Source organism: Atractosteus spatula, chromosome 9 (genome assembly GCF_055471065.1).
Source record: "Atractosteus spatula isolate fAtrSpa1 chromosome 9, fAtrSpa1.hap1, whole genome shotgun sequence".
Classification (NCBI taxonomy): domain Eukaryota; kingdom Metazoa; phylum Chordata; class Actinopteri; order Semionotiformes; family Lepisosteidae; genus Atractosteus; species Atractosteus spatula.
Window position 1 is genome coordinate 7,257,573 of NC_142714.1, and position 18,499 is coordinate 7,276,071.

The 18,499-nt window shown below is 47.5% G+C and overlaps 1 protein-coding gene across 5 annotated transcripts in view; it reads right to left on the minus strand.

Annotated features, from left to right (window-relative positions):
* The window catches only part of ppp1r13bb (protein phosphatase 1, regulatory subunit 13Bb), a 63,227-nt gene extending 46,389 nt beyond the window's left edge, over window positions 1-16,838 (minus strand). For 3 of the 5 annotated variants that reach the window (XM_088924899.1, XM_088924902.1, XM_088924898.1), the window contains exon 1: window positions 828-1,086. In XM_088924899.1, coding sequence (XP_088781025.1) covers window positions 828-962 — 135 coding nt within the window. In that variant the 5' untranslated portion in view covers window positions 963-1,086. Of the gene's footprint in view, window positions 1-827; window positions 1,087-16,244; window positions 16,587-16,729 lie in introns of those variants that run through there. The other 2 variants (XM_088924901.1, XM_088924900.1) reach the window with 1 other exon arrangement.
* Between the last annotated feature and the right edge of the window lie 1,661 nt (window positions 16,839-18,499).

The following is an 18,499-nucleotide window of genomic DNA, read 5'->3' on the forward strand; positions in this document are numbered from 1 at the left end:
TGCTGCAGCTCAAACCTGTCCCGAGTGTCAGAGATGAAAAGCAACCTCCACACAACAAATTACACCAGTGAAGAAAATGAAAACAGAACAAGGAGAGAATGTGGAGCTTTTAACCCCATGATCTTCAGCGACCTGCCACTTACAAGAAAAGCATCGCGAAGATGACCTAAATAATATAAGTCGTGACTACAATAAAAAAGGAACGCACTTATTCAAAAGCTTACATGTCTGGGGGCAAACATTACACTGAAGTATGAAAAATGCCGCCCCACCCCACAAACAGCTTTGCTAGACTGTATGAGTCAAACTGGTAGATCTGTGTCTTTTCTTTGAAGGCGGATTATCTGTGAGAGTCAGGCAGGTGTGTGAGAGTCCGGGGTCCTGTCTGGTCGCCCCACTCTGCAGCCTCACGCCTGACGCTCTCCGCGCCCTGCCAGGAGGACACAGAAGAACAAACGAACACATCTGGCTGCGGAAAGCAAACGCCAAGAGGAACAGCAGCGCCGCCTCACGGCTGCAGCCCCCGCAGGGCTCCAGAGTGAGATCCTGCAGGACCGCACGGCGAGGGCCAGGGAGGGCTGGCCCGCACCGACGGCAGTCGGGGACGGCGACTCTGGGTCAGCCCGCAGCAGGACAGGAGAGGACAGCCAGGAGGCAAAACAACCCGGAGCACGTCAAAGAGCACCGCTGAGCCCAATCAGCCCGCGTCTCCGACTTCCCTCCCGAGCGCACAGGCAACCTCTCTCCGCAGGCTGTGCCCAAGCTCTGCCGCACACCGCAACGACCCCCCGCAGCCTGCAACCCGGAGGACAGGAACGAGCCGTCACCTTCCCCTGCTGCTGCGGCTTCTGGCGCCGCTGGAGCCCCCCCTTCGTCTTCGCCAGCCGCCTCTCGTTCAGCCATGGCTTCTCCTTGGACAGGCTGATGAGGTTCTGTATGACCATGCTGAAAAACTTCTTCATGGAGACCCGGAGGGACGGACCGTGCGCTCCTGTGCACGCACGCACACACACACACACTCGCACAGCGGAGAGCCGCCAAGCTGGAGAGCTGTACAGTGCCGATCTCCTCCGGAGAGAAGTGCTCTTCTCTGAGCAGGGGCATTTAGAGTCGGCTCTCCGAGCTGCGTGGGCTGGCCACGTCACTGGGCCCCTCCGGAATAAGATTCTCCAGGCTCGCTAATGACTGGAGCGCTGATAAGACGTGCTTAATGAAACAAGACAGGCTCGGCAGTGACAACGAGCTGATATCATGAATCAGATTAGGGCAGACCACCACTTCTGGTGATGGCGAGGAATGTGCAAGACCCGGCCAGCAGAAGAATGTCAGTGTGTTCACTTGATTGATTGGATTGATTGACTGATTGTCTTTCCCTCCTCTCCACAAGGTTCCATTTCATTCCGACTTCTGCTTGATCATTCCATGAAATCCTTCTAGTTGTTCTTAATTTAAAAAAAAAACAAACCCTCCTCCTTCCTGTAGGTAATTGCCCTGTGGCAGGGAAGTTTCATTCCTGGCTATTGTTGAGGTCAGGAACCCGAGTAACACCTGTCATCGTGTGTGGAATTACAAGAAAGTCTGCATGCTTAAGGGGTGGTCACACTTATTGTATGCAGCAAATGTGATGTGCAATCAATGCTATAGTTATCAGCCCTTCATTCCCCCCCCCCAGGGAGAGACATGCTGTGTGTCCAGGGCAAGGCTGCTTGCGTCTGTGAGTCCTCTGACTCTCTATCCACCTTTCAGTGTGACAGCAAGCAGGCTCACAACCAGGAAGTCAAATGTCAGACCACTTGTGCTATCTCTCCCCGAGCAGGATGCCTGAATAGAGACAAGCTGTCCCCGTCTGTAAAGACTTTACGACTTCTCAACACAAGTGAGAGAAAAAAAAACCTTCCATCTTCCTTCCTTTTACACATCCTTCAAATTCTGTTACTTTATTTAGATACAAACAGCCAAACAACTGCCTGGGTTTGAAGGGACATGGCCAGTGTATGAGAGTTACAGAAATGGTAAACTACCCAACACTTCAGTTCTGTCTATCTGTGAGCTCCCAGACTCCATGTCTAAATGACCTGGACACTGACTACTTATTCTCTATGTATTTCACTCAGCAACATATCTTTAATTTATTAAATTAATCAAGAACCACCATCTTCGTTGTGAGCAGTGTCACCATGCAACAGCTCTCTTATGTCCACCGAGCAGGCAAGCTGCCCTCTGACCCAGGAAATGAAACTGTCCGAACAGGAAGCTCTGTGAGCAGCGCCCTGCACCACCACTATTTTTTATTTTAAAAAAACAAAAATTCTAATTGTATAAAACTCCTGGTCAAGTTAAACTGAAATCTGGACAAAAAAAAACCAAACACCTGAACCCGGTCAGGAAGTCAATATATCCACATCTTATCAGCTCAGAAAACCTGTCATGAATGTTTAAAGGGCATTTAAATTTTCTTTGAACTTTTTCTCCACACTAATGTGCCCAAATGAAAAATTCAGAGTAATATTTTTTCAATAATGTAGATCCAGCTTCAATAATAAATGGCAAGTCATCTCTACAAGGAAACTTTCCACTTCCCATCCTCATCAAAGCCCCCTAACCACAGAGCAGGGCCTCCTTGGGGATGACTGAGGGAACTTGAAGGAGGATATATACTCATACGCACACATGCACAAACACGTGTGTATTTACACTGTCTGAGGAGAATATATAATAACAGAGAAGCTCCAGGAAGGTGAGCCACCAAACAATTGTCAAACTTTACAACTTCCCACACCTCAGTAACACTGCGATGCAAGAGCCCTTTCCCATTCGCTGAGAACGGCGCATCTGAAATATCTCAACCAAACCAGTCCTCATCTTTACTGGTGCGATCTGCGATTATTGTCTTCTGGAGAAAACTTCACTGCAAGCGATCTCAGCTCTTCTTTGGGGAAGCAGGCTGCCTCCGAGATGAGAACGGATAAGAACGGCAGAAAAATCCAGGATGTTTAAGAATGAGAGAAGTGGAGCCACGTTGGGCCCTTTCCAGCCAGGCAGCAGACCAGCTTGGTTTGAACAGCGGGGCTCTGCTGGTTCAACGGCCTGCACAGCTAACATGAGCCGATAAGAGTCAAATGACTTGTTGTCACGGGAGAAGGAGAGAGCTCGCTTGTTTCCAGCTGCAGTATTCATTAAAAGGTGCCCTAGCTCGGGCAGAACGACAAGAGCAACACGGTGCTGGCCCTCGTCACGGTGTCTGAGCTCCCACTCTCACGTCTTTCCACGGGGGAATACATTCCCAACACTCCTTCCTCCAGCGACAACGTTAACGAGTGAAAACGCACGCCCCGGCTCATTAGAGAAACGTGCCCCAAGAACACACATGTATGTGAAAGGCTGGAAACGAGAGGAGGCCATTCGACCCATCTCGTCTGCTGGATAGTGAGTAGTTCACGATCCCAGGGTCTCACCCGGCTGTATCGTGAAAGAAGCCAGGGTATCGGCTCCAACAACACGGCTCGGCAGCTTGATCCATGCTCCTACAGCTCGGTGGTCCCAATCTAAAATTAATATTAATAATAGCAAAAGAAGGGAAATATATAGAACACATGTTGCCCCATGTATGCATTATAATAAAGATAGTTCAGGTGGGCATCTGTGTCAGCACGCGGTAGTCTGCAAAGGAACAAGTCATAGGTTTATTCCATGCTGAGAAGAGAAGAGAGAAAAGACACAACGTTTCGGCTGTGAAGCCTTTACACCTGAAGAAGGCTGCACAGCCGAAACGTTGTGTTTTTTCTCTCTTCTCTTCTCAGCATGGAATAAACCTATGACTTGTTCCTTTATAATAAAGATATTAGAGATATAACTCCCAGAAAGGGTCCAGAGTAAGTACCCAACAAACAACCCAGTGGAAAGATGGCAGCTGGCTGTGCGCACACGCGGGGCTTGGCATGCTTTAGTCAAGCACGAAATTCATGACTCATGCCGGAAAAAGATGAGCATTTTTCCAGTGAGCTAACACGCAAACTTGTTGATCACACGTTCAGAAAACTAGGGGTTAAGGCACGCGGAGCTCCTGTGACGTCACTGTTGATCTGGGCCGCGTGCAAACATCCCCCGCGTGGAAGGCAGGAGAGCTCCAGCTCCAGCTACAATGGCTCCGTTATTAAAAGGTCTTGCGTGGCCTTGGCACCTGAAAGGGTACTCATTAAACCAGGGTCGGCAGCCGACAGAGGTGCCGCAGGGGCAGAGAAAAGAGTGATTGCCACACCGCTCTCTATCGATAGTTCACAACCCTGGCCTGGCTGGAAAACAAAAAACAAGTCAGGAGTAGCTGGGTCTAAAGCTAAAAACAAGGTCAACAAACAATGTCAGCCATTTATCTCCAACTCCTGACCTCAGCTCAGTGCCAGACCTGCCTGTATAAATAGAACCGCAAGTCATGATAAAGATCCTCAGCTGCCAGCGTAGTTTAACCCTGCCTGTGCAGAAGGCCAGTGGTGAACATCTGGCTTTAACCCCAGTTCTGTGCTCTCTGTGGCAACACTGCGAGTTCAATCTTCACCCAGAGCAGCCTCGGTCCCAGAGAGCTCCAAACCAGCTCGGTATATAGAACACCTGTGTTTAAAGATTAATGAGGACTGGTAGCCACTGATGAATCAAACAATAATCTGTTTAACTAAGATAACTCTGGTCCTTGGGCGGGATTTTTCTACTAAATGATCTCCGAACTGCTTCACAACACACCTAACTGATCACAGTGGCACTGGTCCATATCCGCAGAAATCGGTGATTTAAGGGTGATCTACAAAACCTGCAAGAGTAGGGCTCTAAAGAACAAGGGCTGTTCCCTGGACTGGATGCTCCATCTGATTTACTCACTTGGCTCTCCTGCATAACTCCGTGCCTATGGCAACTACACCATTAGGGTAAAAACGTGCTCTTCCCCTGCTCAGATCCCATTCACCATCTCAGGATTTCTATTGCAAATGGCAATAAACACTGCGGTCCGTTTCCTAGGCATTAAAAGTAGCTGGGAAGTTTCAAACAAACATCCCACAGATTTAAAGGAAATTTAAGAGCACGTCTTGCCATCTGTAGTTCAATAATGTGTTTTTTTCACAGACAGACGCAGCCATGCCCATTTCAGATAATTTATCTATAAAAATACAAAGGGAATAGGAATTTACAGGCATGCACAGATAAAATATTAAAACATTAACTAAAACTAGACTGTCTCAAGTAAAGGCCATTCTTCCTGTGATAATGCATGGTTCTCTAAGCCCTTGAGGGTTTTGATATAGGATCCATAAAAACACTTTAAGGATAACTCAGTGAAAGAAAGCAATTTCCATGGTGACTCAAAGCTCTTGTGACAGACTGCATCCATATTTGAAAAGATCTCTAAACTGGCTTCTAATGGCCGAATGAAATGACAATTCAAAACCCGGAGGGAGCATTAAGGAAACAGCCCTACAGATAAATTTGTAATGAAATTCCACATCAAAATAACTCCTAAACTGAGACGTCCGAGTTCATCTTGATCGCTGGAGGTCCTGTCGCACCGCCGCAAGTAAAGAAAGTGAAAGGGAACCAGAGGAGAAGTTCTCCACCTGGTGACTGGACGCCGCGGCCCCATCCTGTCAGGAGCCAGACCCCACGGCACTGCTCCGTCTCGGGGGGACAAAATTCAAAGCAAAAGCCCAGTTGTGCTTTAAGTATGCACCCCCCCCCCCCCCTCCTTGGAGAAAATGAAATACCAACAGACCAACAAACAGCAGCTCAGTGACCCGTTTCACATTAATCCTGCTTTCATTGTGTGCAGATTATCTCTAGAGATAAGAGATCAGGGAAGACGCAGAGACAGGGATGGGGCCAGCTGGTCCCCTGGCAGGGCTGGGGGCTGGATTCCCAGATATTTACACAGGTGACCAGTCCAGTTACACAGCAAAGCTTGGAGGCCTGCTGGCGAGCAAGTGTTAAAATGTACCATTTGGCACGTGAAACCACATAAATCTGTACTATACAGAGTGCACATATATCAATGCGATTTTGGTGCATATGCTGAATTATACTGCATATAAAGAACTACTGGCAGCATCAACAGCTGCATCTCAATTCAGCACCTGAAATTCAAAACATAAAGCACCTGAAATTCAATGTGTTTTTTCACGGGGGACGGTCTTCCTCTACAGGCTCTTAACGGGGGAAAGGTCTCCAGTTTGAATGTCAAAATACGCGGTACCGGAAGTTTATAGACCTCGACACTGGACACGAGACCCCCCCCAGCCCCGCTCACCGCTGGGGGCTGAGCGGCGCAGCACGTGCAGACACGGGCGACTCGTGGGGTCAGCGGGTGCACCCACCGGGGTGGCACCGCCACTCTCCCTGTCCTGCCCTCTCCTTTCCTATACTGCCCTGCAATCACCGAAACAGCCAAATCAACCAACACAACAGGCAAGAAAAGTACGAACGGGGGGAAATGTTTTTAAGGGGGGGGGGGTAGCCACAAAGACTTGTACTGGACCTTCACCAGCCTTTTTAAAAACCCTACCTGATGACGTTACTGACATGAAAATATTATTCATGAAACCAGATGCAGGCACAACTCTTGGTTCCACTGCTCTTTAGCTCATATTCATATTCTAAGCCTTAACCAGCTGACTATCGCTCAGAAGCACACCGAGACCCGGGTCGGTGGCGAGTCAAGTCTTTGCGTCAGAAAGTGGGAAGCGTGGTTTCTGAGGGTCACCTCGAACGCGGGCTCCCAATGCCTCTCGGGGTGCACAGCCTACACTGCCCCCCTTACTGACCTTAATCCCTAACCTTGTCACTTACAGACAAGCGAGATTTGACAAGGACCCAGCAGGCTGGTGGAACTAAGAGTCCCTGGGACTGTACAGATGGGGGAGCTGTTCTAGAGACCTGACTGCACTCATCTGCAAAAAGACAGGACCACCCTTCTCCTGAAGAAATACTCATCCATCACGTGGCAGGAAATACCCAGCAAGTTCCCTCTCCGCATGTTCTGTTGGCTCAGTGGTTTTTAGTTTTGTTTTGGGTGGTGGGGGGTGGCATTTGTCTCTTATCAGAGGAGACTGGTGTAAGACGGCCGGAGCACTTATTTCCTGTGAATGTTTTGGTTTGTTTTTTAAAGAAACGAAAGGGAAGAGGGAAACAGAAGTTCTGGTAAAGAGGGGTCTACTCAGAGACACTCAGCCTGGGTCTTGAAAGACTTACACAGCAGATTAATGATTTGCATGATTTACGATTTGCCCTGAAAGAAGGGGGACTACCTACCCCACAGTCCTGGGACAGAGAGTGAAAAAGACAAAAGGACACACCTTGGTTTCTGGTGTTCTCTACATGTAAAAACTTTGCTGTTTGACCAAACGAGGGGCTGTTTCAGAAACCACACTCCCCCGAACCTCGAGTTGTGGTTTCCATGGTGACGCGGGCTCCTGTGCCTTCAGATGTTTACTGTGAAACTCGGCACTGGCTGACAGGCATCTCCGAGCTCTCACAGCTGAATGAGAACCACTCCTGCTTTCAGACCGCTCTTTGAAGAAAGACCTTCCACAATTGTTAACCGTTTACAGGAAATAATTTTTTTAACATTTGTTTTTTAAACCCTGGTGACTCATTAACTGCTGGGCATTCCTGATGCCTTTAAAGAGTCTTGTTGGGGAGGGAAGAGAATACACTACTCTTAAAGCATTCCAGAGTACAGTACATGACAAATTCTTCAGACTAAACACGCCCTAGGTCGTCTTTTCCACAGAAACCCCACATAACAAAAAGTGAAACAATTACAGTGAAACTGATCTGAATTCCAGCAGGCCATACATCACCGAACTCCATGACAAGCTCATGCACCTCCACCACACAAACACCAAGAGGCTTGGGGTGTCAGTTACAGTTCACGTCTTCAACCACCATGTTAAAACCACCTACAAAACATGCCCAGAGCAGGTGAGGTGGGTACAGTCACTGGCTTGTGCCCCATAAGGGCGAAACCTGGGCTCCACCGACAGTGAACCCATGCAGACACACCCCAGAACCTCAACTTTCCCCGGGGGGAGGGGGGACATTTACACCTTGAAGAGGGGGAGACCCACAACTGCTCCCCTAGAGCACGCAGTGTGTCCAGGCACACGTCACCCAAACCCGCACCAGCCACCTACCAGGAAGAAACGGCCGCTACGGAGAACCAGCCATCCATTCCCCACAGAAGCATCGACAGGAGAGCCTCTTCCCACCAGCCAGTCCCTGACCTGCAAGAGGCCCAGCTCAGGGAGGCGACAGTGTCACGGACCCGTGCGACACTTTAATTAATGGATATAAATCACGGCTGTGCCATCATGTTCACAGATATGGGTTTACTACACGTGCTCTACAGTATTTCTAGATTTAACAAACACGTTAAAGGCTAGCCCGCAAGAGCAAGACCAATGACAGTGCTTTGCCAGACACTGCTCTTTCACATTTCACATCTGTTCTGTTTCCACCTTGAAGAGGAAAACAGGTCCTCTTCACCCCTGCGTGCAATATCGTTGTGACCTCTGCCCTTGACAAAATCTCTCCTGTCAGGGAACTGGACCAATCGGTGTATTACCTTACCGATTCTTCTAACACAAAAGCCAGAACCACAAAATCGGCAGGTAAAATAAAATGCCATCATGCTACAAAAAGTAAGACAGCCCATTGTCCACTATTCACAACATTGGTTCCCTTAATTTATTGCATATTTTGAAATTGTAGTTTATTTATCTCTTGCTCTTTAAATTATCCCTTTACTCCCATTTCATTCTTAACAAGGAGGTGAAACTGTCTAATAACAAACAGGACACTGTACTTGTATAAGTGTATGTACAGTATTTCCTTATATAACAATGAAAGGAACTGAGGACAGAAATGACCAACATAGAAACTTGAAATGTGCAGCCATTCCCCTATATTTTGTATTTTGCTGCTGGTGGGTCTCATGGCTTTGAATTGTGAAGTAAGGTCTGCTCACAACACAAACACAGTTCACAATAAGATCACGTGGTCAGCATACCAGAATGGTAGCCCAGAGTTAGAGCTCCTGTTGCCTGCCACCCTCTCTTTTCTTATTTTTAACTGCTCGCGTTTGTTGTGTCCATTATATGTCTGAAATGTTGGGGACACTGTAAAACTAAAGTCAGAGCTATCCTCCCACTTCTTTACCAACTATGAATAAATAATAGCAGCAGGCACAGCTTCAGAAAAGTGGTGGAGACAGTGGTGGTGAGCTCACATTGCTCTGATAGACATCAGCTACACAGCAAATGATCTCCAAATGGGCCTGTCTCCAGGGAACAAAAAGAGATCCTGAACGGTCACGCGTCAAAGCTGGAAAGACCGGAAAGCAAGGTGGTGGAGCAGAAAGATCATTCATGATAAATGAAGTCTACTAAGTGAGTTTGGCAAAGGGGACCAAATGTGCCGATCCTTGAAAAAGGTACAGGGAGACCTCAGCATGGAAAGAGCACGGGAAATGTACAGATCACTCTTCCGGAGGCTGCAACGGTCCCCGAGTTCTTGTATGCATGCTTCTCAGATACCGTGACAGACAGCTTTTGAAAGAACACAGGAAATCTGACCCTGTTCACTCAGCTAAGGGATCTGTACTATGCTTCTACTGGGCCTAAGGTGCCTCAACAACCCAGCAGAGACGTGACTTTGGAGGAATGCCTGTACCTCCCATGTGTTTAAAGTCCAACAGTCGTTCCATCAGATATGAACACATTGCTTTATCAACTCACATGAAGCAGAAAAATAATAAGGAAACGTTATTTTTTATTCCCTTTCGAGGATAACAATGTCTTTTGTGGTACTGCTGTAATAGCGTTTTTCTGATCTCGTCATCCGAGATGGAGTGATAGATTGTCCTTTATTCCACCTTAATATTCTTTGCCACCCATTTGCTTTTTTGCAGACGTTCGAGGAAACGAGACCACACCAAGCGTCTCACCCTCTTTATCTACTGGTGCGCCACATTCCACCATCAAGATGGACTTTCAGTTGTAGAGGGTGGTGTCAGTGTAATTATAGATGTCATATAATGAATGTGAATACTGAATAATAAATGATCTAGTTGTGTTTTTTTGTGTACTATGGGAATTCTCATTGGGGAAGAGAAATCTCAGTCACTGGCTTTTTCCTACGGTTTTTATTCCTTGCCAAGGAGTCTACAGCGAGAAACACTTAACCCTCTTGTATGGACTCCGGTACCTACTGTTTCAATGGGCATGTTGTTTTACCAAGACAGATTTTGTGGTGTCCTGCTTTGTAATATAGTAAGGGGGTGGGGGGGGGGTGGTACTTGTTAAACTGGCTCCGTCAAGACAATAGAAAATTAGTTAAATTCTGAGTTTGAAATCAAATTGGTTTTCACCAGGTGTTCCACCTTCCTCCTGTGATCCAAAAGCGTGCTGCCTGGATAACACTTCACTGACGGACTGATGAAAAGACTTTATTGAACACATCAATTTCCCTTCGGGCTCAATAAAATCTTATCTTAGATCAGAATAGCCTCCCTCCAAAAGTCTGAATCCCACCAGTTATTGTTGCCATGTAACTTAACATATTACACATGTGAGTGAAGACTGTGCCTCTCCTTCTTTAGAGAACTTGTGTACTAAACCATCTAAATTTATACGGAAAGGTGAGAGACTATTCGTCATGTTTTCCATTCTGCATTATGAGAGTTCAGAAGAGGTATGCCAAACTTTTATTTATAAACATTATTTCTCCTCCCTTGTTTTGTATTTCTACTACCTTGCTTTGTAGGCACCGCGTGTTTGGTCGAATCCGAACACTTTGGTTATCTGCATGTCCACTTGAAGAAGGAATGAGCCTATCAGATCTAATTTACACTAGTTCTCCTCTAAAGACATTTTCTATTGCATTTTACGCCGGGAATTTCAACTTTGTGTGCTTTCACAAAATGGCGACAAATTTGCTTTGAAGCTCAACAAGCTTTGACCACATCCTCCTGAGAACTAGTCTGCACTGCACCTGAGAGCAGGTGAAGGCCAGGACTTCAGGAGGGGCGAGGAGGCAGGAGGCCGCGAGGGTCACAGGTGTACCAGGGCTCAGGCAGTGCAGGAGCCTGCCTGGGGAACTGCGAGCCGTTGGCACACAACCAGCCAGCGCCAGGGCTGCGGCACTTCTGTTCCTGGTGGTGCCTGGCCACATAGGCTTAAGAGAAGATGGGGGTCCATCGCCCCGTTGAACAAATGTGGGGGAGTCTCTCGTTTTTCCTCCAACGCCGCCCTACAGACACGTCCGCCCACGCTGCGGTTCATCGACAACAAAAGGGACACCTGAGGTTCTTTGATATCCAAGCTGCCTGCTCTTCAAAAGACGCATTCAGCGTGCACTAACCACCATGAAGTTCCTGCTCAGTTAATATCTAGCATATGTACCTCAGAAAACATAGGAAGAGAAGGCCAGGGAGTACGTGAGGTTAGCCTGTGCCCTTCAGTTAATCAGAGTACAGTCTCAGGCCTTGTCCAGTGCAACCCAGACCTCCAAATGGTACATTACCTATTAAAGGCTGCCCACTTTCCATGGGAAAAAGAGGGAAATATGTGCTCCAGGCCCTTCTTTGATGACGGGCTGTAAGCCTAATGAGCGTGGCCCTTTCAGAACACCATGTAATTATTAACGCTGGATTCCAGAAAAGAGGCTCTTGTCCCGCAGTCACATGTGCCTTATGCCATCATGCCCAGCTGCACCCGTAACCTGGTGCGTCGTTTCCCTCCACTGCAGCTCAATATCGCTTCAAGTCACTGTGCCTGCGGCTTGTGCCCGTGCGGTGGTTAATTTCATAACCCTTGGGGAGAAACAACCTCAACTCAAACATGAAGAAAACACTGGGCCAGAATAGAGCCAAAATAAACTAGAGGGGCATTTCTAACCATCAGACACCCTGCCTCCCTCGTCAGCCCAGTTTAATCCTTTGCGTGTCATTAATAAGGAATCCTGGCGACCACTCCCTCTCCCCCCGCCCCTCCCAACCCGCGCGCGCACACAGCAATGAGCTTTCGCTGCCCAAAAGGAAATCCCATGTAAAGCCTCGGTCTAATCCTCTTTCAACTGCAACAACACGTAACTAATTATAGCCTTCACCGCTGTCTCGGGCGACAAAAGAAAGCCCAGAAGAAAAAGCAGCCATGCACGCAAGTGAAGACCCGGTACAGACACGGCACCAGGAGGTTTCATTTTTAAAACCCTGGGCTAGTTCGGAAGTAAGGCCTTTATTCTAATATTTACTCCAAGAATCGAGATCTTTTGGAAACTTAAGTTGCAGAGCAAACGAGAACTACGTAGGTGTGCCACAGCATCCGCTGTGTGAAGAATGCCAGGTTTGCTTCCAGAGGCAGGAGTTTACTTTATTTTTCAGGGATTGGGGAAACTAGTGACCCAGAGCTGAAGCTCAACCTGCCCCTCTGTCCCAGGTCACTCACCCTGACAGGAGGTTAATCATTATTAACCTTCAGCCCCCCCGGCTCTGTCCCTGGTCCTCCCTCTGCCTCTGGAAGAGGCTCTCCTGACTTCCACGGCAGGGCATTTCAGAAGAGTCTCACGTTATTAGTTTAGCCACGGAGGATGATGCACGGCAAAGATCGTGCAGGAAAATAATCAATGGGCTATTGGCTGGAAACCACTTTTCACTGCGCTTGGCCCCCCTGCGAGCCAAACATCGGTCGCATAAATCAGCACATCACCTTCGAGAAAACTTATAGTGGGATGCCATTGCAAAGTCCAGGCGTGCAAAGTTGATAGAGACTTATTCACAATGACTTACTGCTGTAATAAATGCAAACGGTGCTTCCACAAAGTATTAGTTGGGGTTGTGTGCACACTTATGCAACCAGGGTGTTGTAGGTTTTTTAATTTCAATTATTTTTCCTAATAATTATCTCTTTGTTTTTCTCTTGAATTTGGTTGGTTGCAACAGCGCATTAAAGATGGAAAATGTCTGACGTGATTTATCTTGATTTCTGGGTTTACATCACAAAAACCCGCAATTTCAATAAGGCTGTGTAGACGTTTTATATCCACTGTAGGAAGCAATTCTTTTGACTTTGTTTAGGTTTTAAACATGACACGCAACTCAGGACTGGCACCAGGAATGAAAGGAAACTGTGTTTCTTTCTGCATGCAAAATCTACTACAAAATCAACCGCTTTTATTTACACACAAAAGGCAAAGGACTACATCACTATCGGCCCTGAGCCACTTGATCAGCACGATTAAAACTATGAACAACGAAAGCATTTCTCACCATACAGAAACGAACTTATTGGTCCTGTGACTTTGTCCTTGAACCTGTTGAATTTCCAGGAAAAGCTACAAAGGAAATTGTTTGCCATCTCTTCATTATTTATCTGACATTGTAAATGGCACAGTCACACTGTGTCGCCACTGCAAGAACTACAGTCTCACAGAGAACACACATGCACGACCTCTATACTTAGTAGGTTTTACAGGAAGACTGACTTCCTGGTAAGCCTAAAGATGACAGAATAAGAAATACTGTCAGCTTCGCCAGCCAATACTTTCTTAATTAAATACATCAGTCTGACGGGAATCAGTGCTCACTGAGATACTGACACACAGGAGACACACGGACCAGCCCGCCCCAGGAGAGAGTGTTTAAGTCAAGGGCTTTCAACATAAGCAGGGACCTACGTCCAGCTTGGCTCAGACTGGATCAAAACCTGATAGTCTAACCAAGTTCCATTGCAAGGGTCCGAGGTGCCAACAGATCGAGACCTTACAAGCCCCCCGATCAGGCCCAGCCGCGGTCACGACGAACTCCAGCAGGACAGCCAGGGCAGAGAGCGGCCTAACCATCAGGACGATGTTTTGGTCTTGTATCTCCTCTCCCATGGGGTATCCATCACGACACTGTGCCGTATGTCCCTCCCAGACACAAGGAAAAGGGGAGGGGGGGGAGTCTGGTGCAAAAGGGCGGGGAGACGTGGGAGATAGCTGGGGTCACCCGCTAGGCCCTGATCGACCGGTCAAATTCAGCCAGGGCAGGTCTTTCACTTTCCCACTCAATAAAAACACAGAATCTGAACAACAATTGTTCGCTCAATAGAAGATGAAGCTTAACGATCTGACGTGTCATCACTAGGCACTATTAAAATAGAAATTTTAATTTCTGAAGAAGACACCTGAAGAAGGCTCCACGGCCGGAACGTTGCGTTTTCTTTCTTCTCTTTTCAGCACAGGAATAAACCTAATATTTGTTTCTTAAAATAGAAATATTGCATGTTGAATATTTTTTATTTGCACTCTTTCTTAATTTAATTGCTCTTAGCTTGCGGTTGCCCCTAATGAAAATTCGACAGCTGCCCTCTGTCAAGTCATACAAAATCTTACCGACTGGCACAGACTCTGCAAGGGGTCGGTAATGAGGATCAGTGGTCGTGTCTATTTGATCTGTGACAGACAACAAGAAAGCAAGCCATTAACGATTTACTTGGTTGACATCTTTTAGGTGGTGGAGGTGACGTATCAGGCCTGTCCAGCCACAGAGCGTTGGGTTGGTCTGGGGCCAGTTGACCACCCTAGAGAAAAGCATCGATTTACACAACTGCGGAAGAACAGGACTGCTCCTACAAGAGCTCCTACAAGCCGTACAGCAAAGCCAGTTGTATAGCAAGCAAATCAAAGATCAAATATTCCTGATTAGGACCACTGACAGATGTTCTCTGGTACCCCTGTGCAAATGCTAGATCACTCTCATATCTAAATGAGGCTTCGTTTTTTTAAAGTAAAACCTTAAAAGCAGCCTAAAACGCGTTTCCTCCTATCCGCAAAACACAGTAAGTCTGTAACCTACCACTAGCTATGAGTGAAGACAAACTGGGATAGAATTTCAAATATTCCACAAATTGTATGGCACTCGGAAGAGTCCGTGTTGTTTTGGTTAGCAATGGGCACTATCTTAAATACGAATTTGTATAACGGCAGCAGGTAACATTTAGAAAGTGGGAGGGAGGGGACAAGACAGTTAGAACTCCCCTCTCCAGCCCAACATTTAAAAGAAAAAGAAACACGTAACTGCCCACCGGCGAGAGGCCGGCGCGGTGAAATTAAGCCGCCGGGCGCTGCGGCCGGTTCCACTTCCTGCCGGCCGGTCTCGAGCCGCCGCCGCAGCCCGCTCCGCGGTCGGGCGCGCACCGCCCGTTCAAACCGCCACCGCTGCTCCACACACAACGCTACACAACACAACACAACACAAAACAACCCCCGCAATCCGTTTCTGTTGATCGGGGGCACCGTTAACACACGGCGCCGAGCCCATTACACCCTCGCTGCCGGTGGCGTTGAAAATGTTTGATTAGGATTAGGATTAGGATTGGGGGGGGGGGGGGCTGTACATTATGTGGCTACACCTTCTGCGCTGGGCCGTAGTAGTGTAAGGACGGTGCCCCCTTTTCAACAGGGACACCTCGTTGGCGCTGGCCATTTTTACACTATTCACAAGAGACACCTCACCCGGAGATCCCCGGGAACTTGTCATTAAGGCACACTCTCGCACAGCTACTATTAAACACCATCAACCCACCCAGGACACTCTCTTCGCTTTAGGCAGCGAAGGACAGTTAGCGAAAGCAAATCTGATTGAATGCAAAACAACCAGTTTCCCTGTACTGTTGTTTTTTTTTCCCCCCCTATAGCTCAGACAGACTATCTGAAGTAAACATTTTTTCCCCTCAGTGCGTTTTTGTAAACACGCTATAAAAAAAATATGACGGTCTTTTAAGTGGCGTTATTTAGGCTACGGTATCACAGTGCCACCCAATGAAGGATTTTTTTTAATTTTCAGAAAAAAAATACATTTGGGAAGGAGTCACTTTCCAAATACAAGTTTTAATCCGTGGCAGCCACAAGCTCATCCACATTACTCCGTGCGTTTCAGATCATTTTACCTGGATATTCGCTTCTGCCATACCTTCAAGAAACAAAACAAAACATGGAACAAAAACAGTTTCTTCCAAGCGAAAACGAATTGTTTTTACAGGGATGAACAAATACACATAGGCAAAACAAGGCAGCCCACAAGCAAATTCAAAAATTATTTCTTCAGCCAAGAAAATGAAGCCCGAACGCTGTCGGGCGAAGGTTTTCTGCACTTCATGTCGATAAACGAGTGACTATAGACAGTATATCTCAGTTAGTCACCACTGAATACATTTTATATCACTCACCGGCATCATGTTTGCTCGCCAATTCAGAGGAAATATGACATCAAGGAAGAGGGGGGAAAAAACACCCGAATCGGATCAACCGGAGAGTGCCGGGGCTCCGTCTTTTCCTCTCCCCTTTCACAACCTGTCCGAGGTGATGGGAAAGAGGGCTCCCAGTGACAACGGCATACGGGGCCTGCTTCAGCCTCGGCTAGGACCGGGCGATGTTTCCAGCCGCCGCCGCCGCCGCCGGCTCGGCTCCTCCGGTCGCGCAGCTAGGCCGGAGCGGCTCACGGCTTACCCGCACAGGTAGCTGGGAGAGCCGGGGCTCTGCATTTGCGCTGGGCGTCCGGATTAATGCTCCTTTGGAAGAGGAGGGGGGGGGGAAGGCAAGCTTGTAAATCCAAAGGGAGGCTTCGTCTTGAATTGTTACACACACACACACAGAGAGAGACAAAAAAATTAAAAATCCGTTAAGGGAAAAAAAAAAGCGTGATGAGTCTTACGGTCAAATCCGCTTTTCCCGAGCAAATTCACCCTCCAGATGAGGCTAATCTGTGACCTCGTTGTGAGATTTTACAATCAGGGCAAGAGGGAGGAGAGAAGAGAGTTGTTCTGCGGGGGGAGAGAAGAAAATGACACCGGCTAGCTTGGCGCTCACGGGCTCCACTAAACCGGGGAGCAGCAGCCCTGTCTCGTTACCTCCGTTTTCCGTTTCCAACCCCCTGGTCTTGTCTTTTCTCCTGTCTCTCTCTCTCTCACACACACACACTGTACTGCCACCAGCCCGCACTGTACTGTACTGTACTGTGCGCTGGCACCGCACCACACCACACCACACCACCGCGCACTCGCTACTCGTCTCTCTCGTCCTCTCCGCCGAGATTTACAGCAATTCCCTCCTGCACTCAATGACTACTCGTCCAAAAAAAAAAAAGAAAAGGAAAAGGAAAAAAATCTCTGGCAGAACAGGAAAAAAAAAAGGAGCAGAGCGCCGAAGTCGCTGTGCATGTCAGCTGGCTGTAGTATGGAGCGGCGGCTTCTGTGTGTGTACAGTCGAGAGAGACCCTAGTATCTCAATTGCAGGGCTGCCGCCGGGTCCGTAGCAGAGGAAATGTGGCTGTTGCACCTAATTATGGAATTACCGTAACAGCAGATGAGATACTGTATATTGGCCGGCGATGAACCGCGGTTTTCCTGCAGAAACGGAGTGGTGGTTTTTTTTTTTTACCCCCTTATTTTCCGCTGCTCAGCCGCAGGACCAGGTACACCGGCGAACAAGGAAGCGGCGCCGTCCTCATCTCCCGGGGTCGGTCCTGTGCGTGACGTCAGGCGTCGACGCGGAATGCCTGGAATGTGATTTTTTTTCTTTCCAGGGCAGCCCAAAAAAAGAAAATGCACCGTCCTCGATTGTTCGCGGCAGATGTGAGAAACCGGTTGGCCCTATTTAAAATAATGGCACTGGGTGGAAGCAGGCGCGTTCCTCCGAGGAGTCAGCAGCCCACGGTGCGAATTCTGGTCGGACATATTGCTGTTCCTCGAGAGAGGTACCTGCTGTGTATTTAAAAAAACAAACAAACATGGGCTCTCGTCTTCACTGGCATTCACAATCTACAGTGCCAAACACAAGGGCATAATTGTTCCTTTTGTGCACTTCCTAAAAGGACCGATTGTCCAAAAAGTGTTCACTCGCTGTGGCTGGGCATGTGGATTTTAATCAGATGCAAATATCGATGGGGCATTTGTGATAAAAAAATACCCTTTATTATTAGGCCGACCCTTTTACCAAAACCAAATATTTATACCCATATATACACACAGATATTTCACTGAAGCAGAGCGGATTAGCTTGCTGGAAGATAAAAACAATGCCCACGCCAAGATTTGAACCCACAATCGTCCAATTACATTGATTTATGCACAACAATTTTAAGGGTGCATTGCTACATGCATCTTCAGAATACAGAGGATTAAGCTACTGGTTGCAATTCCCAATTTTCTGTGTGCTGTTAAGTATTCCAGATGTGACAAATTTCACTGTAGTCTCATCCCAGTCTGTGATTTAGGTTCTGATCCTATCATACTGTGCTGTGAGTCAATTATGCAAACTGGAGGTCACACAATGTCACCAATATAACTTTCCTGCTTCCACCAAATTAGCTGTTTGACCATATCTGCTTTTTAATTGGTCATCTCGCAGAAACACCTGTAGATTAGAATCTCAGGCTGCTCAGTTCCTCAATGAATTATTTTTTAAAATACTGTATATTAAAGCA